The 24,117-nt window shown below is 43.1% G+C and overlaps 1 protein-coding gene across 1 annotated transcript in view; it reads right to left on the reverse strand.

The window, feature by feature from the left end:
- Positions 1-10,626: 10,626 nt before the first annotated feature.
- LOC128741350 (proton-coupled amino acid transporter-like protein CG1139) overlaps positions 10,627-24,117 on the reverse strand; it is a 47,031-nt gene continuing 33,540 nt past the window's right edge. The window contains exons 2-8 of the mRNA XM_053837121.1: positions 13,253-13,325; positions 12,797-13,195; positions 12,530-12,698; positions 11,964-12,155; positions 11,719-11,897; positions 11,468-11,643; positions 10,627-11,405 (exon numbers count right to left, since the gene is read on the reverse strand). Of these exons, the coding sequence (XP_053693096.1) occupies positions 11,152-11,405; positions 11,468-11,643; positions 11,719-11,897; positions 11,964-12,155; positions 12,530-12,698; positions 12,797-13,195; positions 13,253-13,311 (1,428 nt within the window). The 5' untranslated portion in view covers positions 13,312-13,325 and the 3' untranslated portion in view covers positions 10,627-11,151. The remainder of the gene's footprint in view (positions 11,406-11,467; positions 11,644-11,718; positions 11,898-11,963; positions 12,156-12,529; positions 12,699-12,796; positions 13,196-13,252; positions 13,326-24,117) is intronic.

Below are 24,117 nucleotides of genomic sequence, written 5' to 3' on the forward strand. Positions count from 1 at the left end.
CGTCATCAATGTAACAATTTTTACTTATTGGTTTTGATTTTTACAAATACGCTGAGGAAAAATATAATATTGAAAACCAATATTATTTACAGCGGCAGGCAAAAAAATGGTATCAAAAACGTTTTAAAGAAGTATTTGAATTATCAAATCTTTAAATTAAAACTTACAATTGACTTAATCCAGCGTTAGCGCTACGGGACCCAGTTAACAATCAGTTTCGCTGCATAAACTTTTGTTAGTATGCATAACTCCCAAACCTTAGAAGCACAGACTAACAGACGTAACACTGGAGCCTCATTTCATCGCCAACGAAAACAATCATTTCAAATTTTCACTTAAGCCAAGACTCAAACAACAGTCGCTGCGCAAGAACGCCACTCACCTACGCTGGCGTTGTCAGATAATATTCAAGTAAATTTATAGCACAGATTAACAGACGTAACACTTCGAATAAATTTTCTAACAAAACATCGTTTCAATGACACCCCTAAAGCTTAGAAAAACACTAGCATCACCTGGTGCAGTCTTCGCGGTGCGCAAAGCAGCTTGCTATAAATTTAGCAATGCTATAAATGTACCTGTATATTATCGGACAACAGCGCCAGCACAAACGAGCGCTGTTTTCGCGCAGCGACTGTAGTTTGAGTCTTGGCTTAAGTGAACATTTGAAATGATCGTTTTTATTGGCGATGGAATGAGGCTTCAGTGTTACGTCTGTTAGTCTGTGTTTATAGCATTGCTAAATTTATAGCGACTTGCTCTGCGAAGCGCTAAGACTGCACGAGGTGATGCTAGTGTTTTTCCAAAGTTTTAGGGGTGTCATTGAAATGATGTTTTGTTAGAAAATTTGTTCGAAGTGTTACGTCTGTTAGTCTGTGCTAATAGTTCAGGTGATATTAAGACAGTTTTTTCGCTAGCAGGCCTAGTTCTGACGAAGTGTTTTAAAAAAAATATGTTATTTTTGTCAATTTTCGATAGTCTGTAGAAAAAGATTTCCACGCATTTCAGTTTTGACACTACCATAAAATCAACATTCAAAGTGTTAACTAGTAATAAGGCTTCGTACACAAATTACGTAACGCTTAGAGGGGAGGGAGGGGGGTCGAATTAGCGTTACTTGTTGTTACATAGGGGGGAGGGGGAGTCATGAGAATAGTTACGTAACAAATATATGAATACCAAAAAGGCAGTTGCCAAATGAGGAAAGGACGTGTTGGAGGTGGAAAACAGTGAATCAGTTTATACCAATGAAAATTATGATACAAAATTATGGTTTGTAGCTGATGAAGATAATCCTACTAAATTTCCAGTTATTACGGTTGAAGACCATTCTGGCTGCCCAGTTTGCTTCGGGGCACGATGCTGGCCTAACAAGCCGTCGTATGTTCGAATCTCGGCTGGGAAGTGCTGCTATAGAGCCAGTAGGATCGTTGCACTATCCCCGTAATTGTCCTGTACTCTAATAGCCAGCTGCGAAGTCAGTCGATAAAGAAGGGTCAAGTTCTCAACAGGACGTTTATACCCATGGCTTTGTTTTTTTACTATTTCAGCTTAACATTGGCCGATGCCTGATTGTTGTTTTTAATATGAAGCTTGCTAATTTGCTAATCTTGCTAATTTGATTGAATTTCTTATAAATTAAAAAAAATATGCGGTTCAAGTCATTTTTATTGAATGTTGAGGTACCGGGGGGGGAGGTTTGGTTAACGTTACGTAATTTAATAGGGGGTTATGCCAAACGTTACTTAATGTTACATAGGGGAGGGAGGGGGTCAAAAAACCGAAATTTTTGGGTTACGTTATTTGTGTACCACGCCTAAGCAAAAAATTAGCTACTACTAGTTGCGATCTTCGGGGATATTCAAGTTTCCTAATGCATGTTTTCCAGCATTTTAGGTTACAAATTAGTAAATGCGTGCGCCAGTACGAAGTTCTTTTCTGCAGTATGCTAAATAGTTATGCTTGAGTATGTAAGACATGGCGTTTTTATCGATATGAGATACATTGAAGTAAATTTGAAGGAGAATTTAGGACATTGTAAACGCGATCACTCCCCTCTCCCCTTGGCAGCGTTTTTACACTCAAAATATATTTCACGTCGAAGTTACCTGAAAAGTTATGTGAATATTTTCCACCCAGCTTTTCCTGTACTATTTACGTGATTTTCAGGTAGTTCGCACGCATACTAATGCGTTAACGTGAAAATCAGATAGATGTTATTATTTTTTCCAATAACAATCACCTGAAAGTCACGTAAATCCCTGTAGAGAAATTTACGTGATTTTTCACGTGGAAAGGACGTGTGGATTATTTTGAGTATACAATTAGCTCTGTTGCAAGTCAAATTAGCAGCAGAATATGTTCAACTGAACGAGCCTCCATTTTTTTAGTGTCGAGTATGTTGATACGTGTTTGCAGGATAAACAAATTGCTACACCACAGACTAACAGACGTAACACTGAAGCCTCATTCCATCGTCAATAAAAACGATCATTTCAAATTTTTCCTTAAGCCAACAGTCAAACAACAGTCGCTACGCGAGAACGCCGCTCGCATGCGCTGGCGCTGTTGTCAAATAATATACAAGTAAACCTATTCTGCGTAGCGCGAAGACTGCACCAGGTGATGCTAGTGTTTTATTCCAAGTTTTAGGGGTGTCATTGAAACGATGTTTTGTTAGAAAATTTGTTCGAAGTGTTACGTCTGTTAGTCTTTGGCTACACTATCAGTTACCCGTATGCGAAATTTTGTAACAAACAATATTGTTGAAGACAACAAAGCTCTACCGAAGTATATCAGAGAAATTATGAGGTTTTGTCTGTGCGCCGGGTCAATCTGCCCCATTGTGCGTCGCCAAATTTCTGGGTTAAAGTGATCAAAGTCTTTTGCGAAGCCTAGGAGTTTACTACCTTTGTTAAAAATCGTGCTTCCCGTTTCGATGACCGCTCGTCGGGCAAGTCAAGAGCGTTGTTGAACAGCATGCAGGATAAGCCGTTACTATGCTTCAATCATCGCCGCGTCTCGAAGGGACTCGAGGGCACGGTTGCCAGTATGCCAGACAAATCTGGAATTAGCCAGATTTTTGATTGCATGCCAGATCAACTGACAAAGTTCAAATTTTTCAGATATTTGGAAATATGTCAGATTTTCGATTCTCCGTCTTGCAAAAAGGTCGTCACTTCTAATTTTGAACAAAATTTTGCATCTGCGGTGAGCAAAACGAGTACGACTTTTTCAAGAAAACGTCTCTCCATCGGACTGATTGACCACAAGATTTTTGCCAAACACTTTTATTCGTGTTCGTCAGATTTTTGGGGAAACCTGTTGGTAACCTTGGTCGGGACTCGAGAGTGTCCCCGAGATGCACATGAAACTCATCAATCGATTCAATGCAGCTGTGATCAGTGGCGTCAGTTTGTCCGGAAAACCACAGACTAACAGACGTAACACTACGAACAAATTTTCTAACAAAACATCGTTTCAATGACACGCCTAAAACTTGGAAAAACACTAGCATCACCTGGTGCAGTCTTCGCGCTACGCAGAGCTATAAATTTAGCAATGCTATAAGCACAGACTAACAGACGTAACACTGAAGCCTCATTCCATTGCCAATAAAAACGATCATTTCAAATGTTCACTTAAGCCAAGACTCAAACAACAGTCGATGCGCGAGAACGCCGCTCACTTGCGCTGGCGCTGTTGTCAGATAATAAACAAGTAAATTTATAGCATATCTAAATTTATAGCAAGCTGTTTTGCGTAGCGCGAAGACTGACGAAGACGAAGTTTTAGGGGTGTCATTGAAACGATGTTTTGTTAGAAAATTTGTTCGAAGTGTTACGTCTGTTAGTCTGTACTATAAGTTTACTTGTATATTATCTGACAACAGCGCCAGCGTAGGTGAGTGGCGTTCTCGCGCAGGGACTGTTGTTTGAGTCTTAGCTTAAGTGAAAATTTGAAATGATCGTTTTCGTTGGCGATGAAATGAGGCTTCAGTGTTACGTCTGTTAGTCCGTGCTATTAGTTTGTAATCCCTTTAATATGAGTTGTCCTTTAAAAGTATAAAATCTACTAAAGTCTACTATACGTAGAATATTCAGTTTGGCATAATATCTCAAATAAAGATTTTGAGGTTTTATCCGAGCTTTTTCGGGTTCTGCCCCATAGTGCGACTGTAGAGTCAATCTACGCCAGACTGAAAGCGGAGTCTGGGAAGATTGGACTAAAACTAAATGCATCGAAGACCAAATACATGTAGGGAGCCTCTTCCCACGGACGGTAACCGTTGAAGGATCTTTTGGGATATTTTGGATCGCTGGTGACTGTGAAATACCGTACTATCAAAGAGATGATGGTTGTTTACTGGCCGAGAGCCGCGGTGGCTCTTGCCGTATCAAGAATTCCTCTCCATTAAATGTGGTCCTGGGCGTCGTCGTCGTACTCGGGCGTATGCACGTCCTCCGTAAGCAAAGTTACTGCCTCAACTCTGTAGAGGACTACCGGTTTTGAACATCGTCAGCTTTGTGCGGCGGCGTATGCTCCTTGATCGAAGCGTCTTACGGAGGGAAAAGTTGGCTCGATTTCCAGCTTGAATGCTTTGTTGCATCTCCTTACTCGTATTATTGTCGGCGGTCCCCAGAGATACCAAATATACGAACTTATCAACCACTTCCAGTTCATCGCTGTCAATAGTCACTGTCCGATGGAGGCAAACATTGCTTTCGCAGGAGCCTCTTCCTACCACATATTTGGTTTTCGACGCATTGATAAATCCCTATCCTCCTAACCTCCGTTTTTAGTCTGGCGTAGATTGCCTCCATCATCCCAAGGTTTCTAGTAATGATGTCGAGGTCGTCATCGAAGACTAGGAGTTGGCTACTATTGCTGAAGATCGCTCCTCTAGTTTCGATGCCCGCTCGCCGGATCACACCTTCAATAGCGATATTGAATAACATACAGGACAGTCCATCCCTTTACCAACACCCTCTGCGCGATACGAAAGGACTCGAGAGTGTCCCCGAAACGCGCACGTAGCATATCACTCGCTTCAGGGTAGCTTGGATCGGCCGCGCTTTGTCGGGGAGAAAAATTTGATCCGTAGTGACACGGGCCCCCATAGAGCAAGCCTGATACTGCCCTACGATTCCTTTTGCTATTGGGGATAGACTGTACACCAAAATCTGGTAGAGCACCTTGTAGGCGACGTTGACCAACGTCATGCCGCGGTAATTACAGCAATCTAGCCGTTCGCCCATTTTGTAGACGGGGCAGACTACACCTTCCATCCACTCCTTTGGTAGTTTCTCCTCGTCCCAAATCCTAGAAATTATCCAATGATGTGCCGATGCTAGCGGTTCCTGGCCATCTTTGTAGCGTTCTGCCGGGAGTCGGTCCTTTCCGGCGGCTCTATTATTCTTCAGCTGACGAATTTCTTGCCGGATCTCTTCGAGATCGGGAGCGGGCACGCTGTTATCGTTTGTAGGCAATCCTGGGTTAACTTCCGTTGCGTCTACTTCTGCTACGTCGCCATTGAGATGCTCATCGAAATACTGCTTCCACCTGCTGACCACCACGCGCTCGCTTGTGATTAGATCGCCTCCCTCGTCCCTGCACATGTCAGGTTTAGGTGTGTAGCCCCTACGAGTTTGGTTCACTTTTTCATAGAACTTGCGCGCGTCATTAGCTCGGAATAGTTGTTCCAGCTCCTCACGATCTCTGTCCTTCTTCAGGCGCTTTTTCCTCCTCAGGATTGTGGTCAACTCATTCCACGCTCGTTGATACTTGGCCAAATTCTCTCTCGTGGATATGCTTAAATAGTTTATCCTAGCTCTATTTTTCCTCTCTAGCGCATGTTGGCATTCTCCGTCAAACCAATCATTTCGTGCAGCCGAGGCTTAAACACCTAGCACCGCGGTTGCGGTCTCGTTGACGGCCGAGCGTATCATACTCCATCCGTTTTCGAGGGTCGAAGCATCTAGGGACGAGCGGAGAGAGGCGAAAGCCGGCATTGAGCGAGCGCGGACCAGATCGGCTAAGACAGCTGCCCGTCAACGATACGCCGAACTGGAGAGGGCTGTTAAACGTGCTTGTAGGCGGGACAAGAGAGCCTGGACTAACTCCCTAGCCGAACAAGGAGAAACCGCCGCCGCCAATGGTGATATCCGTTTGTTGTACGATATTTCTCGCCGCCTTAGTGGTGCCAGGATGAATACAAAGATGCCGCTAAAGGACAGAGCTGGTCAGCTATTGACTGACCGTACAGAACAGCTTAAGCGATGGACTGAACATTTTAAACAACTCTTCCGAGTTTCAAATGTCAGAGACCAACAAAACCAGCAGCGTACGATGCCTACAGTTCGTCGAATAAATCGCGTGAACTCGGAGGCGTCATCGCTGGATGAAATTGTAGCAGCCATCAAGAGTATGAAATCCAATAGAGCGCCAGGGATAGATCGTATTTCAGCCGAAATGCTCAAGGCTGACCCATCTTTGTCAGCCCAGATGATGCATCAGCTTTTCAGCAATATTTGGGAAACCGCAACTTTTCCGGTGGACTGGATGCAGGGCATATTGGTCAAAGTCCCTAAGAAAGGAGACCTAACGGAATGCGGTAACTGGCGTGGCATCACGTTGCTCTGTATTACTCTCAAAGTACTCTGTAAGGTAATCCTCAACCGGATCCAGGAGAAGATCGACGCTACTCTCCGGCGGCAGCAAGCTGGATTCCGTGCTGGCCGATCATGTGTAGACCATATCACAACGCTCCGCATTATATTGGAGCAGATCAACGAATTCCAGGACTCTCTTCTGCTGGTGTTCGTTGACTTCGAAAAGGCGTTCGACCGACTCAATCATGAAAACATCTAGGGCGCACTTAGGCGTAGAGGAGTTCCAGATAAGCTAGTCCATCTCATCGAGGCTCAGTACGAGGCGTTCTCGTGCAAGGTTTTGCACGACGGCGTCTTGTCCGACCCCATAAGGGTTACTGCTGGCGTGAGACAGGGCTGCATTTTATCACCGCTTCTGTTTCTCATCGTTATGGATGAGATATTAGTTGGAGCAATTGACAGTAGACCAAATCGAGGATTGCCTTGGAATCCTCTAACGATGGAGCAGCTAAATGACCTCGACCTAGCCGACGACATTGTCTTGCTCGCACAACGCCGAAACGATATGCAGAGCAAGTTAGATGACGTCTCCAAGAGCTCCCAGGCAGCAGGTCTCACAGTCAATGTAGCGAAAACTAAGTCTATGGTAGTGAACACTGACAATTCCACCAACTTTACAGTAGCGGGACAACAAGTTGAGCAGGTAGCCGTCTTTCAATATCTTGGCAGCCAAACAACGCCCGATGGTGGTACCAAGACTGATATAGCCACACGGATCAGGAAGGCCAGGGGTGCCTTTGCAGGTCTGCGAAACATTTGGCGCTCAAACCAGATCACTCTACGTATGAAAACCCGAATCTTTAATTCAAACGTTAAATCCGTACTGCTGTATGCCTGCGAAACGTGGTGCGTCTCAGCGGAGACAACGCAAAAACTGCAGGTGTTCATTAACCGGTGCCTGCGATATATTATTCGTGCCTGGTGGCCTGATAATTGGATATCCAATGAGCAACTCCATCGTCGGTGTCATCAACGGCCGATAGCCACAGAAATTCGTGAGCGTAGGTGGAAGTGGATCGGACACACCTTGAGGAAAGGAGCGAACGAGGTTTGCAGAGCAGCACTCGACTGGAATCCACAAGGACAGCGTAGAAGAGGCAGACCCAGAGGCTCATGGAGACGGAGCTTAGCCAACGACATCCGGGCTGTAGACGAGAACCTGTCCTGGCGACAGGTAAAAGCCATGGCGGGTAACCGTCAGCAGTGGAGATCTCTGATTTCATCCCATTGTTCTGCCGGACCGGCGGACATGGACACATAAGTAAGTAAGTAAGAAGCATCTAGCTCCACAGAGGAAGGCAGAGCTTCATTCAGAGGAAGGCAGAGCTGGGACTCCATAGCCAGCTCGCTTCGGAACGTCCAAGTGCCGGTGTCGCTGTACAGAATTCTGGAAAATTATTTCCAGAATCGTGTGCTATGCTACAACACGGAGGAGGGTCAGAAATGCGTTCCAATCACCGCAGGGGTTCCGCAAGGTTCCATACTGGGCCCGGTGTTGTGGAACGTCATGTATGACGAGGTGTTGAAGCTAAAGTTCCCGGTAGGGGTGGTGATTGTCGGCTTTACGGACGATATCACCTTGGAAGTCTACGGTGAATCTATCAGAGAGGTTGAGTTGACGGCTGCCCACTCTATAAGCATTGTTGAAGATTGGATGCGATCCAGGAAACTGTACCTAGCGCATCATAAAACGGAGGTTATCGTGGTGAACAACCGCAAGTCGGTGCAGCAAGCAAATATCAGCGTCGGGAACTGCACTATTTCGTCAACTCGGTCCTTAAAACTCCTCGGAGTCATGGTCGACGACAAGCTCAAGTTCGGAAGCCACGTCGACTGTGCCTGCAAGAAGGCTTCCACAGTTATTTCAGCATTGTCTCGTATGATATCTAATAGCTCTGCGGTATATGGCAGCAAGCAAAGGCTTTTAGCCAACGTGGTCCAGTCCATACTCAGGTATGGCGGGCCGGTGTGGTCATCGGCGTTAGGTACCAAAGCTATCTAGCCAAGCTGGAAAGCACCTATCGTCTCATGTGCTTAAGAGTGGCGAGTGCGTATCGCACAGTTTCACATGACGCAATCTGCGTCTTAGCGGGTATGATGCCTATTGGTATCATCATCAGCGAGGACGTTGAGTGCTTCAACCAACGTGGAACTAGAGGCATACGGAGTACCACAAGATCGGCCTCGATGATCACATGGCAGCGGGCATGGTCTGATTCCACAAAAGGCTGGTGGACACATATACTTATCCCGGAACTATCCGGATGGGTCAACAGGCGCCACGGCGAAGTCAACTTCCACCTGACACAGATTCTGTCAGGGCATGGTTGTTTTAGACAGTATCTGCATAAGTTTGGGCATGCGGAGTCCCCCGAGTGTCCCGAATGCGCGGAGGTTGAGGAAACTGCATAACATGCTTTCTTCATACGCCTTCGTTTCGCGGGCGCGAGAAGCAACATGATGGCAGTTAGCGGACAGGACACTACTCCGGATAACTTAGTCCAAAGGATGTGACCTAGCTCGGACGTCTGGGGTGCGGTCAATGCGGCTGCTATCCAGATCGTACTTGAGCTACAAAACCGCTGGAAAGCCGATCAACGCCGAATAAACAGCCTTACTACCATAGTCCAGTAGTTATCTAAGAGTGTGCGTTAAGCACAATAGCCCCACCCTGAAGTAATACCGATAAGGTGGTTCCAGGGGGATTGAGGCTGGAGACTCGAGTAGGGTTTTAGTGGGTCTGGATCCTCACGCCCCAGTAGGGAGGTCGAGATACCAAACCCCACTCCCTGAGTTGTCTTCTCAGGTGTCTGATAGCAGATTTCCCTACTCATTAAAAAAAAGAGCTTCATCCAGTACGCACCCGTAGTTTTCGGCAACTGGCGGGTTGTTTAGCGGCCGAATGTTTAACCGAGGAGGGCGGCTTTGTCGCGAGGTATAAACTGTCGATTGTTTTGAATTGACATGTACTGCTAGTAAGTAATTGTCTGAGTCGATATCCGCACTCCGTAGGGAGCGTACGTTGCTGATGTTCGAGAAAAACCGGCTCTCGATGAGAATATGGTCGATTTGACTCGAAGTACGTTGGTCAGGTGATCTCCAGGTGGCTTTGCGGATATATTTGTGGGGAAAGCAAGTGCTTCTGATCACCATGCCTCGGAAAGGTACAAAGTTGATGCATCGCTGGCCGTTATCATTCGTGTCGGTGTGCAGGCTATGGGGCCCGATCACCGGTCTATACATTGCTTCCCTGTTGACGATATGCACGCCCAATATTCCCGATGACGATCTTGATGTCCCGTGGTGAGCAACTGTCGTAAGTTGTCTCCAAGTGCACAAAGAATGCTTCCTTCTCGTCATCTGGTCTATCTTCGTGTGGACAATGCACGTTTATGATGATGGTCTCTCGTCATCTTGTTCCTACTGAATTTGAAGCGAACACCATCTTTGCAGGATAGTTGTTGTCCGGCATTCTTGCAACATGCCCTGTCCATCGTGTCCGTTCAGCGTTAGCCACCTTTTGAATACTTGGTTCGCCATAGAGCTGAGCGAGTTCAGAGTTCATCCTTCGTGTCTATACCCCGTTCTCCTATACCCCGCCGAAGATCATTCTTAGAACCATGAAGCCCATGGTAAGCACGACTTTCGCTGTTAATACTCTTCCGCGCAGCGAGTAAGATGGTTAGACCAGGTGGAGCGAGATCTAGCAGATAGTACGCGGTGTGCAAGGAATTGGATTGCGGTAGCCTACAACCAAGCAAAGTGAAGAAATATGGTTCATCAGGATAAAGGACAAGCATATACAGATACAGATATACAGATGTTTGCATTTGTATAGCATAGTTAATAAAAACGCAATTCACCTCATTTCTTTTAATTTTTATACGATAGAAATAAATAAAATATGAAACGCACTTTCGAAATAAATAAAATATGAAACGCACTTAATCACCACTTAATACTTTTATTGAATCGTCAAATAGCAACAAAACTGTGTTAAAATTCATGAGTGATTTACTATTTGTTCTAACTTTTACTTAATTACTTAATCAGATTGGCACTCGGTTAGAATATCACTCTATCGATGCAATTTCAAAAAATCTGTTCTGTTTAATACTATAATGTTGGCTGTGGGGTTTATTTTAAAATCGCTACAAGTTACATATATTCTCATTTGACTTAATTTGCTACATTTAAAACCACTCAGGAATGCGATCGTTGTGTTCAATCGAGACATAAAGAATGTTCCTGATTCGTTTTCGTCTTTGTCCTAATTGTTGTTGATTCAACGAATATTCGAATGCAAATCTTCACATCTCTACAGCTTTAAACGATAAATAATACTCGCTTACGTCAAACGTGCGTCTAAAATCACTGTTTGTTTTGCAGTAGTGGATATCATCCAGTTTGCGACGCTGCGTCCTCTCCGGTCGCTCAACGAGGATTAACCCCCCTAGGACTCCCGTTTCAATTGAGATCCTTAGTCATGATCACTGAAGGTGTGAATGATTTCCTTCAGACTGGTGCTTGTTCCTACGACCAAACCGAAGATGGCAATAACACCAATTACGGTGTTCTTCAAAATCATCCAGGCTTTCTGTAATCCGTGCCTTTCGTGCCAGTACGTGCAAGTCTGGATGAGAGCCGGAAAAGCTATTCCCAACGCCGATAGGCAGAGAGCTCCGAAAAGGGAGATAAACAACTCGAGGTTGGGAATTGCAACTGCCAAGAGGACTGTGAGAAAAGAAGAGTTTTATAAGATAAGAGGATATTCGTTAGAAGTATTTCATACTCACATGTGATTAAAACCAAAACGGTGCGAACAACGTATTCGTAGAAGACACTGCGAGGCGAATCTCCGTATTGCTTTTTCAAATAATCATTCCACGTGATATCAATGGCCACGTAACAAGCCAGTCCGTGGGTGATGTAGATGGCAAATGCCAACATACCCTTCACACACTGAGCCAAACTGTAACACAGAGAGCATATAGCGTAAACAATCATTCGCGATTCAACTCATAGCACCACTCGGTTAGACACTTACATTTCTTGTTCCGGAAGGTTGAGTGTAATGGATCCTTTCGAGTCCGGTCCGTAGTTTAAATAGCCGAAAAATCCCATTCCAATGTAGAGGAAAACAATCAGCACCATAGCTTTGTTGAGCACTCCGAAATTACCGCCGAATTTTTTTGGTGTTTTCATTTCATTTTCCAACGGTAGAATCTATCAAAATAAAAAAAAAACTGCATCAGAACAATACAATGCGGATTCGCCAACATTGTAACTTACTACGCCGATCGCTTCCAGGGCAAAGAGAACCGTTCCGAAGAAGAGCGGGAATTCCGCCACTTTGCCGACGGCTTCGCGACCCTCGAATGAAATCGGCTCGCGGAAGATGTAGTACAGGATGATGGCGAAGGAAACCAGCGTGATTCCGTTTGCGAGCGTTGAAAAGGGTGCCAAAAATTTCAGATTGCGAACCTGCATGTATGAACACGACGGGTGGAAACATTAGAAAACGAGGAATTCGGTACCATACATCTGCATCTATTCTCTAAACGTAAAATTTGTATGTGGACAACAAATGCCTTGGCGCGGGATTAATGCACTCAAGACAGTTTTAATAACCGTCGTGAAACAGACAAACTATTTTTGATTTTACTCCCGACATGAGACGCAATTTCCTATAATCAGGGTTGAAGTCTATTTACATGTAATGCTTAACACAAAACGACACTTAATTTTTTAAACCGTAAATAAAATGATTTTGGAAATATTGTGAAAGTTAATGGAATTACAATTAACGCATTGCATAAATTGAATTAACTAACACACTGTTCAAGTTTCATACGTACCCAGTTGATCAAGATCAAGGGCAACAGGATGATCAGCATGTACAGCCGTACGTCGGTGTCGCTTTCGGTGTAATAATCGGCGATGGCTTTAATATTGGATGACACGAATACCACATAGACACAGCACGTGCCCAGCTGGTAGATCAGCAGAAATACGTTAATAATATGCCTGTGAAAAGGACCAATAAATAGGAAATTTAAACAGGTCAGAATTGTATTACTTTTGGGTGTTTCGAGCGAAATTCTTTGGTTCCATGATTAACTTACACTATAATATTCGCCAACGGCTTCAACGCATTCGGTCCTTCCAGGAGTGCAGTTTGCGTCACGGCAGGATAGTTGAGACTAGGAACTCGTTTCCGCCGGCACAGTTCGTACTCGGCCTTGATTAACAGATGAATACAGTATGTGCAGAGGATGCCGATCAGCAGCGTTCCGACGCCTCCGACCAGCCAACCCGCATGGTGAAAAGCATTCGGCATCGCAAGAATTCCTGTCCCCAGTGAACCCTTGAGCAGGTGAATCAGCGTTTCGTTGTTCGTTGTAGGATGCTCGACATGCCGATGTTCGTACGGATTGTAGTCCGTTTCAAGGCCCGGTTTCTTTTCCTGGATTTCCAACACATAGCTGTTGCTGGTAATGTTCTTTCCGTGGACGGATTTTTTGCTGCAAAGGCAAACCTGTTAGACACTGTTAGATCAATCAATACGATTTCGGACTAACCTGTTCACCTCGTCATCTCCCACAAACGCCGTATTGCTGTGTCCCTTATCCACCGTCATCGTGGTAATCCAGTCTGGAGATAAAATCAAATAAAAAAAAGTCATTAAGTGTCAGCTCAACTTTTTTTTGTTGATCATGGTTTTATTTTTATTGTTGACAATCAGTTTTTTGTTGATGTTACAATTACTAGTTAATTGTTGAATTAAAACATATATAAATAATCATTTTGAGTTTTCAACAGAGTTACATTTTGTGCAGTAATTGGTCTTTGAATTACAATTGCAATAAGTAAAATTCAGCTTGTACTCACACCTGAAATATCATTATCAACACTCTACGTGAGACCTCCTGCAAGCATTGCTAAACAGTTATTTATTGTTATTGGTAGCCGTAACCGAAACCAAAAGTAAATATTTACGGATCATTAAAGAACGACAGAAAGCAGCACGTGAATGTGTTGTTTTTTTTCGCACGCAAAAATCGCCGGACGCGCCGCTGAAACAACTCGATCGAACCGGTTCGCATCAAACTGGACGTCAACCGAAAGTTAAAAGTGGTTTCGTGGTAGCCGAATCACGAATCACGCGTTCTTCGGTCACCGGTCACCAGCTGGCGGTGCCGCGCTCATGAATATTCAGACTTGGCAGAGGGTTCGCCACTTTTGTTTTGCTTCTGGCCAGGTGCCAGAAAACTCATTGACGCTGAACGTAGGGTGAAAGGAGGATGCGACGGTCGCGATTTTCGCGCAAAGACAGTGCCAAAATTAAGAAATCGAGATATGCAAAACAAATAAACCGCCCGTATACTTTATTAGGTGGCAATAAAATCTTTAGGATAAAATCCAAAAATCATTCTCCTAGTCTTTTCTTGAGAGGTAGTTGTCGTAATCAACCGGTCGAGGCAATGTTAAACAAACAATAATTTCCATTACTGGAAATTTCTTGTTGATTTAAAAAGGAAATTGATATTAATTTGCAATATTCACAGAAAACGAGTGAAGCATGTGTCTTCATTCAATGGATATTTTCGTTGATTATCAGCATGAGGATTAAATTCCTTAAGAGGAGGATTATTTGGATATATATTTGGACCGATTTTTCTTTTATACAGAGCGAAACAAGTCGTTGAGTTCATTGACCCTAGCTATACTAACTGGTAAAAAGATGCCTGAGTTTGATTTATGGAATCTAGTTCAGACCACTATCCACATCGCGAAAAACTATAAGCATCATGAAAAAATATTTAAATATTCGAAAATGCGTCACAGTGGTCGATAGCCTACATATAAAAACTTTTGGATAACAATTATTTTGAAAAAAATATCATCATTAGCTTAGATTGGGTCTTTCTTAAGTAAGTTTCAGGAATACTGCCTTCCGAACAACCGTCATATGTTTGTGGATTTCAAGGCGGCGTACGATACTGTTAAACGAAATGATCTATGGTAGATAGTGCCAGGAGATGGGTTTCAAACGAAATAATTAATAATTAAGCTGATTGAAATGAAAGTTCAAAATCATGCGAATGAATAGTTCATAAGACCTTTAAAGGCTTTCGTAACGCCAGATGTACTGAAGCAAGGCAATGCGCTCTGCAACCTACACACTTAAAAAACTCAGCAAAATTTGCCGAGATTTGGACAGCCGAGCGTTCGGTAAAAATTTCAGTTTTGCAATTCGACGTTTACGGATCTTTACTAACGTTTGGCATCATAAAAAATTTTACCGAACGCTCGGCTGTCCAAATCTCGGCAAAATTTTGCTGACTTCGGCACTTTTTTTTGAGTGTGTACCAGTTCAGTATTACACGTGAAAGTACACTCTATGACTCAACTCTTTGGTTCAAACTCAATCTGGCCAAAACCAACCACTCAGAGATGACAAGAAAAGTGGCTGCATTTCCCTGGCCGATCACTTAACTATAAGAGTGACTTTTTGCACTGTCAAGAGGCCTCATCAGGGTAAGACAGAATTCAGCATGAAGAAAGAATAATGAAAAACCTGAGAATAAACCTATAACATCTGACATCGAATGACCTGATTCTATTAAGATTCGAACACGACCATCCGTTTGTCAACCCAGACCCAATTTGCAACCAAAAAGCCTTCCTAAAGGACTAGTTTAGTTTGCAAACTCGTTCAAAACTAGCATTAAGCTTTGATTCTCTCGGTGGCCCTTTACGGATATGAAGTATGAGCGCTAGAGTCAGCTGATTGACGAGTGATCTGAGTTTTCGATTGCCATGCAAACCGTTTTATTCATATGGGCTAAAAACGCAGATGGGGAAGAGGGGACTCATGCTTCCGTATTTACACAAGGAATAGGTTTAATCCAGGAAAAGATGCCTGGCCATCGCAGCCCCAATAAGGCGGCATACTTTAAGAAAAGCGAATAATTTAGGAAGTGAATAGGTGGTACGGACCCAGGCCAACAAAAAACACGATTTTTAGAAACTCCGCACAATGAATGCGGTGACTCTACTTGAACCGACACGCGCGGGAATCCTGGCAGGCCTTGCCAGCCTCCACCATGAAAAATTAATAAGCAATTAATGAGGAACAGAAAAATTTTAACTAGTACAATCGGAATAGACCTATGCGACGAAGAAGGACTATGGATTGGAAACTCGGGACGTGGAACTGTCGATCTCTCAATTTCCAAGCGAGCATTCGAGTGCTCTCCGACGTGTTGAAGACCCGCAAGTTCAATGTCCTAGCGCTGCAGTAAGTGTGGTGGAGAGCTCGACGGTACGTACTTTAAGATGAACATACCATATACCAGAGCTTCGGCCACCAGCATTGCCAACCAATTTTTACGAAATTCTGAAATATGAGAAAAAAAATGTCTGAAGAGAAAACTGGCAGTCATTTGACCTAATGAAATACGTTTTTTGCGTAATACTTGTTTTTGATTGGTTAGGCATCAAATGGTCTAGAAAATTCAGGCAAATCTGGATGGCTGGTAACACTGGCTGTCGCCAACACCTCCTCAAATGGTTACGGCAGGTCCGGTTTTTGAACATATCAACGTCATCAACGTGCACAAACCTCACCTCAGAAGTATCGATGACGGTAAGCAGGTATCCTACGCACAGTCAGAGCGTGAATACGACCACTGCCCAAAGTATGACATCAAGATCGTCATCGGGGATTTCAATGCTCAGGTCGGCCAAAAGGAGGAACACAAACCGATAATTGGAGGGTTCAGCGCACACTTACTTACTTACTTACTTATGTGTCCATGTCCGCCGGTCCGGCAGAACAAAGGGATGAAATCAGAGATCTCCACTGCTGACGGTTAACCGCCATGTTTTTACTTGTCTCCAGGGCAGGTTCTCGTTTACAGCCTGGATGTCGTTGGCTAAACTGCGTCGCCATGAGCCTCTTCTACGCTGTCCTTGTGGATTTCATTCGAGTGCGTCTCTGCAAATCTCCTTCGCTCCTTTCCTTAAGGTGTGTCTGATCCACTTCCACTTACGTTCACGAATTTCTGTTGCTATCGGCCGTCATTGACGATGAAGTTCCTCGTTGGATATCCAGTTGTCAGGCCATCAGGCACGAATGACATATTGCAGGCAGCGATTAATAAATACCTACAATTCTTGTGTTGTCTCCGCTGAGACGCATCATATTTCGCAGGTGTACAGCAATACGAATCTAACATTTAGTTGCAAATTAGGGTATTCGTATGTAGATACAATGATCTAGTTTGAGCGCCAAATGTTTCACTGACCGGCAAAGGCTCCCCTGGCCTTTCAGTGGCTCTGTCAGGCTTGGTACCACCATTAAACCACAGATAAACAGATATAACTCTTGGCAGAAAAATCAACAAAAATTATCGTGCCAAATATTTTACCTGAACACTAACACCATCTATGATCGACATTGACAAATATCAAGTAGCAAAATGAGTATCCCTCGAAATAACAAGTATTTTTAGGGCATTTCCATCCTTTCGTTAAAATACGCCACTTTGAGTAAAATGGAGACATTCTCAACCAACAATAAATTTGAATTAACTGTTACAACTGTGCAAAGAAAAAGACATTGAGTGTTATATCTGTTTGTTCATCATTAAAGGATTCCAAGACAATCTTCGATTTGGTCTACTGTCAATCACTCCAACCTATATTTCATCCATAACGATGAGAAACAGAAGCGGTGATAAAATGCAGCCCTATGTCACGCCAGCAGTAACCCTTTTAGTGTCTAACAAGACGCCATTGTGCAACACCTTGCACGAAAAGCCTCGCATTGAGCCTCGATGAGATGGACTACCTTATCTGGATCTCCTCTACGCCTAAGTGCATCCTAGATGTTTTCGTTGATCAGCTCCAATATAATGCGGAGCTTCTACAGCCATCCAGTCAGCACCAGCACGGAAGCCAGCTTGCTGCCACTGAAGAGTAGCGTCGATCTTTTCCTGGATCCGGTTGAGGAAAACCTTACAGAATACTTTCACAGGAATACAGAATAATATGATACCACGTCAGTTACCGCATTTTTTTTTTCTATATTAGAGAGGTTTTCAGCCTGTGGCTAGTTCGCCTTTTTTACCGCATTTAATTTGGTTTTCTTTTTTAAGGACTTTCACCAATATGCCCTGCATCAAGGTCACCGAAAAAGATGCGATTTCCCATATATTGCTGAAAAGTTGCATGCATCATCAGGGCTGACAAATATGGGTTAGCTTTGAGCATTTCGACTGAAATACAGTCTGTCCTAGAAATACGGAAGCGGAAGCAGCCATCTTGGGAGCCAATCGAGCAGCGAGAATTGTCCAAAACTAGCCAATCGAATACGCATACTGTTTGCTTAAATGTTTGATTAAAAAGTATTGAAATAGCTATGAAATCTACTTAAGCTATTGTCACGCACCTTGAATATTATACCCGGACACAGTGTGTATAAAGCTTTGCAATGCATTTCACATTGATTAAGTTAAAAGATATATCGTTGTATTGTGCAAATATGAATGTAAACAAAACAGAAATGGATCATGTTGAAAACAATCAAGTCAGCATTTTGCTCCGCAGCAAGTGCTGGCAGTTTTTTGTACACTGATGCCAAATCGCACGTTTTAGTTTCCGCGTATCTCTTACTGTGAGTATTTCTGGTCTATCCCTGGCGCGCTATTGGATTTCATACTTTTGATGGCTGCTTTAATTTCATCCAGTGATGATGCTTTAGAATTGAAGAAACTATTGACGCCATAGGCTGCTGCTTTTGTTGGACTCTGACATTTGAAACTCGGAAGAGTTGTGCAAAATGCTCAGTGTATGGTCAGTCAGTAGCTGACCAGCTCTGTCCTTTAGCGGTATCTTTGTATAAATCCTGGCACCACCTAGGCGGCGAGAAATATCGTATAACAAACGGATATCGCCATTGGCGGTGGTTGTTTCTCCTTGTTCGGCTAAGGAATTAGTCTTGGCTCTCTTGTCCCCCCTATAAGCTCGTTTAACAACTTTCTCCAGTTCGCCGTATCGTTGACGGGTAGCTGTCTTTGCCGATCTAGGCAGGCTCGCTCAATGCCGGCTTTCGGTTCTCTCCGCTCGTCGATCTTCCTCCAAGTTTCATCCTCCGCCTGCTGCGCGCTTTGCCGAAGGGTTTCGTAACTGATCGTTGCACCTCGGGATTCTTCAAACGGTGCACGTCGTAACGACATACAACTTTCTCCTGCCATCGCTGGACACGTGCAAGCGTATCCCAGCGATAACATGCATCGGCCTTGCGCTTGTTGTGTACATCGAGAAGGCTCCTTCTCAACTTTCGACTGATGCAGGTGTGGTCAATTTGGTTTTTCGTTAGCCGTCACGGGAAGCTCACATGACATTACATGTACTGGTCTATGAGGAAGAGCTATCCACCAATGACCATGTTGTTATTACTAAAAAAACTCTTCGCATTTGCCCACTCTCCAGTTCTCCTAGACTATACCACCCTAGTTTGCGTTTGAGGTCCGAATTGTTTCACATTGCTTTCGCTCAAGTGGAATTTGAATATCCCCCTTCGGAATTTTCTCTACCACACGGTTCAGCTGGCTGTATAAACTCTCTTTCTACTGCAGGTCGGCAGTATCTGTTGGTGCACTACACTAATTTCTAATCCGTGTTCTAAAACTGGCCACGATTATTCTTTCGTTTATCAATTCCAAGCTAGCATTGCATAGAACTCTAATACTATCGGTGGTCCCTTACGGACATAAAACTTGGACGCCAGAGAAAACTGAACGACGAATACTCGGAGTTTTTGAATGCAAGGTGTTGCGCTCAACTAGAAGATGAAGTGTGGAGCAGACGCATAAATCACAAATTGTAAAAAGTACATATGCATTTTTGAGATAGCAAAGGTAATATAACATTGCAGGCTGCAGTGGGCTGAATACATGAACAAAACGTCTGATAAAAGAACAAAACTATTTTTAACAAAAAACCAGGAAAAGGTATTGGATTCCTGGCTAGTCTGGCAGCCGCTGGCCGTACTTTGTAAATAAAGATGCTGATGAGGAGTAGCCCACCTGTAATTCCAATATACATGTTAAAATTTAATGCGCAACTGCTGTAAAACTACGGAAACTGCTGAAAATTTATTATTTATTGTTTCAGATTTTTTATTATGGTTTTTATCTGCCTATTTCTCTGCTGCAGTTGTTATCCTACGCCATCAACGACCCGAGGTACACAATTTCTTTCACCACCTTGAACTCATCCCCGTACCACACTATTGCCTATGCGAGCTCGATCGCGCTCACTTCCTCCTACTAATAAAACAGGTATTTGATTTCAGACGTATTCGTATTCCAACGCACTCTGCTTCACGTTTCAGTTTGATATACGACTCAGCAACACACACATATTAAATCCGTACATTTCTTAGCGATGTTGAACAGGAGAAAGAAAATACCATCGCTTTTTCGAAGTCTCCTATGCGTTTCAAACGGGCTTGATGACGCGCCCGGTAACCTCTCACAGCACTGTACGCCATCCATTGTGGCCTTAATCATTCTTCACGGTCGATGGTATGGTTAACTGATATGGTATGGTAGGAAACTATAAGTGGTGTGTAGGGACTTGGTAATCGCGGCACTTTTGAAGGATCAAAGATTTGATCCATTGTCGAACGCCCGTCCACAAAACCGGTTTGATAACTTCCAACGAATCTACTTGCCAGCGGCGATAGACAGCGAAAGATGATCTGAGAAAGCACTTTATAGACGGCGTTGAGAATGGTGATCGCTCTATAGTTCTCACATTCCAACTTGTCGCTCTTCTTGTATATTGGGCATACTACTAACTCCTTCCACTGCTCCGGTAGCTGTTATGTTTCTCAGATACTGACTATCAGTCGGTGCAGACAGGAAGCCAACCTATCCAACAACCTCCGCTGCGATGCCATCTTTGCCAGCTGCCTTGTTGTTCTTGAGCTGCTTGATGGCTTCGATCGCTTCACCTATTGTGGGGGTCGGTACATCACCATCATCCGCCGTACTGCTGTTGTCATTCTCCCTGCTGTCCTGGCATTCCGTCTCCGCGCCATTCAGGTGCTCATTGTAGTGCTACTTTCACCTTTCGATCACCTCACGTTCATCAGACATGATTCCTCCGTCTTTATCTCGACATGTTTCGGCTCGCGGCAAAAAAGCTTTGCGGGATACGTTCAATTTCTTGTTGAATTTGCGCGGTTCCTGAGAACGATACAGGTGTTCCATGTCCTCGCACTGCATTTCTTCCAGGCAGCGTTTCTTATCCTGGAAAAACTGAGTTTGTTGTCTTCGTTTCTGTCTATATTGAAGTCACTTTTTACGCGAATTTCGGAATTTACGCGAGTTTGATTCACCGCAATTCTATCTACTTTGAGGTTCCGTGCGTCGCAATGCTCCCTCAGATCAACCGGACTACTGCAGCCTAGTTTTCATCGATCAACTTTTGGATGCAACGAACCAAACTGCCTGCATTCGAACTTTCCCTGCAGTTGAAAGTCTCTTTAAGTTCAGCGAACCTTCACATAAGTTTGCACAGAAATTATATAATAGTAGTTTTTTATAAGCATGACTTTTCAATAAGACAACTGCATCAGTTGAATTTCACAATCAAATAAACAATGAACTTTCTACAATAAAAAACCATCGACCTTTTCTACATCGTCATCGGGTAATTATGGGAACATAATTCTTGTCAACTCTGCATACAAAATTCTCTTCCGCACCTGTTTCATAGACTGGGGCTACAGAAAACCTTTGTTGGTAAATACCAATGCAGATTTCAATAGGGGCGCTGCTTAAAGTTCATAGGCTTTAACGCGGCATACGATGCAGTTAGACGAAATGAGTTGTCACGTATCATAGTTGAACTTAGTTTCTCAACAAAACTGACTATGCAACATACCTTTGACGTGGATGGTTCATAGTTTAGTATCAGGACAGCGGGTAAGATATTGGACTCATTGGTGACGTTAGATGGTGACGGGCTGTACAACACTGCATTGGAAGGTGCTATTTTAAACGGCAGGCGTGTAGGAAAACGGTATCATCATCATGAAATTTCACATGTGAACCATGTAGATGGCAGATAATGACTGCCGTTTTCATGCGAAAAGCTGAGGGACCACAGCCTGTAATTTTATACACCCACGTTTTATTCTCTAATTCTCTAGGGGCATCAAATATGAATGATGAAAGAGACAAGAAATTTTTTTATGACTTATACCAAAAAGTTCAAGACCAACAACACGTAAATGTCATTAAACTTAAATAAAATAATTCAAATTTTTAAAGTTCAAATCTGAAAATTCCACAAACCAGCTTAGCAAGTTTCTCGACTTTGAATGCAAGCTATATTTAAAATATGCATTTCGGCAAGAATATCATAGCGTAGGAAGCGTAAGATATATAAGGATGTAGAAAGTATTACTGCGTCAAAAAAACCGGCTTTGTGATGGATTTTTCGCGAATAGTCTGGGGGTAAAAGACCAATCCAACAAACTCAAAACCAGGGACTTGGTCACTTATATCGTGAATCGGAATGTTCATCTGTATTTGAATGACGCAAGTTAGATTAGATCGCTAAATCGACTTTCGATGGTTGCCAGTCATCGGTTTTTAAAAATCAATTAAGAATCAGTGGAGTCATGATAGAGTAATCGCTAGTGAATCGCTAAGTAATCTGGATTGTAATTGAAACAAAAAGTGGAGAGTAAAACATTTCAATATTAAACAATAGACCCCTTATAGACTTTGTCAAATAAATATGCCAGAATTGTTTGGTGATGAAATAACTATTTTCTAAAATGACGTCAAGTGGTCTGTCTGAGATACCGCGATGACTTACAACAGTAAACAAGCCGGTGCTGTTTCTGTGCCGATATTCAAAACTGGTAAAAGCTTGGTATTTCCAGGCTACCCGGCGATTGGAAATCCTACTTTTCAGTTTATTACCCCACCGAAATTGTTTGCTTTCATCGAATTGGCGCAGGTTACTCTTAACCGGTTTATTTTTTTGACGGCATTCAGAAGTTATTTGATATGCAACACAACATTTCGTCAAACCCAAAAAGAACCAGCAAAAACTGAAAGGAATTTGCATCCAGTGTAAATTATGATAATTCGCACGATTGCCGAAAAAAAAGGAGCTGAAAGACGCCATATAACTTGTTTACATTTTTTTCGTATGCTGCTTTTGGGCGAGGGCTCTAACGCTGGTCAGCCTTCCTCGAAAAGTTGGGGCAGGTTGTGGAAGCGAAAAAGCAATTTGCCGCGGGTTATTTACGTTTAATACAACCTCTCCTTAGGCTTCTTTCGTGAGCGCCTTAATAAGTGATTGTGGTCTGTCGCAGACTGTTGGTCTCCAACAAGGTAAAAACTGTTGTTTTCTTTCTTTTCTGATTGTGCTTTTTATATTTGGGAAGCTCGCTTAATTAATTAAGCTCAACGTTTCTCACTCCGTTCTGTAGAAGCGAAGATCAAAGGTATTGCTTTCTATTTTTACGGTAAATCGTCTTGTGCTTAATGAGTAAACTGTAACGTTGGGAATAAGATTTTGCTGCTTGTATATGTGCAGCTTTTCATTATCCACACCCGGCTTGGATATGTTGGCTGTAAATGTGGTTATTGTGACTATACTACTATAAAGCAGTAAAACTATAAATCAATTGATGAATCAAATCCAGTCCAAACCTGTAGCCAAAGATGCTTGTCTTCCGGGTGTAAAAAGTAGTCGTTAAGATATTTGGAACAAAATGAAAGATTAAATGAATCGTGGGGGACAAACAATTATTGTTGGCATTGATAAGGGAGCGTTCGATCACGGGTTTCTTAGGGGTTCAGTTTCAGATTTTGGCCACTCTAAATTCATGATAGCGCTTTATCAATGAATGATGACCAGAATATAGCTTAAATTGTTGTGTTACATATCAATGCTATCACCGTCACTTAAGAGTCATCGCCGTCATATGATAACTGGAATTTAGAACAAGTATTGATACCAGATGAAAAAAAGTAAATCCCAGTTTTTTGTGGCTTTTAACTGCATTGGCTCATAAACAAATTATCGTAAAACGATAATTTGGTAAACGTAATCGAGGCGGACTCTTAAATTAATGATCATAATCACGTACTCAATTCCAGAACAGGTTGAACAATTAACAAATGCCTCGAGCATTATTAATTAATTGAATTACCGCTAACAATTCATAAATCATACACAACTCAACCAATTTGTCCCTGCTGACGTTTCTACGTCTAGCAAATGCAAAGCAATGTCAATGTCAATGAAGTACTTCCTACCAGTAGTCTACACTTGCAACGGTTTGACTAGCTCTACGTACTACTTCAATAATTAGCGCTACCTGTTACGTCAGCTCATAAATCTG

Source organism: Sabethes cyaneus, chromosome 3 (assembly GCF_943734655.1).
Source record: "Sabethes cyaneus chromosome 3, idSabCyanKW18_F2, whole genome shotgun sequence".
Lineage (NCBI taxonomy): Eukaryota > Metazoa > Arthropoda > Insecta > Diptera > Culicidae > Sabethes > Sabethes cyaneus.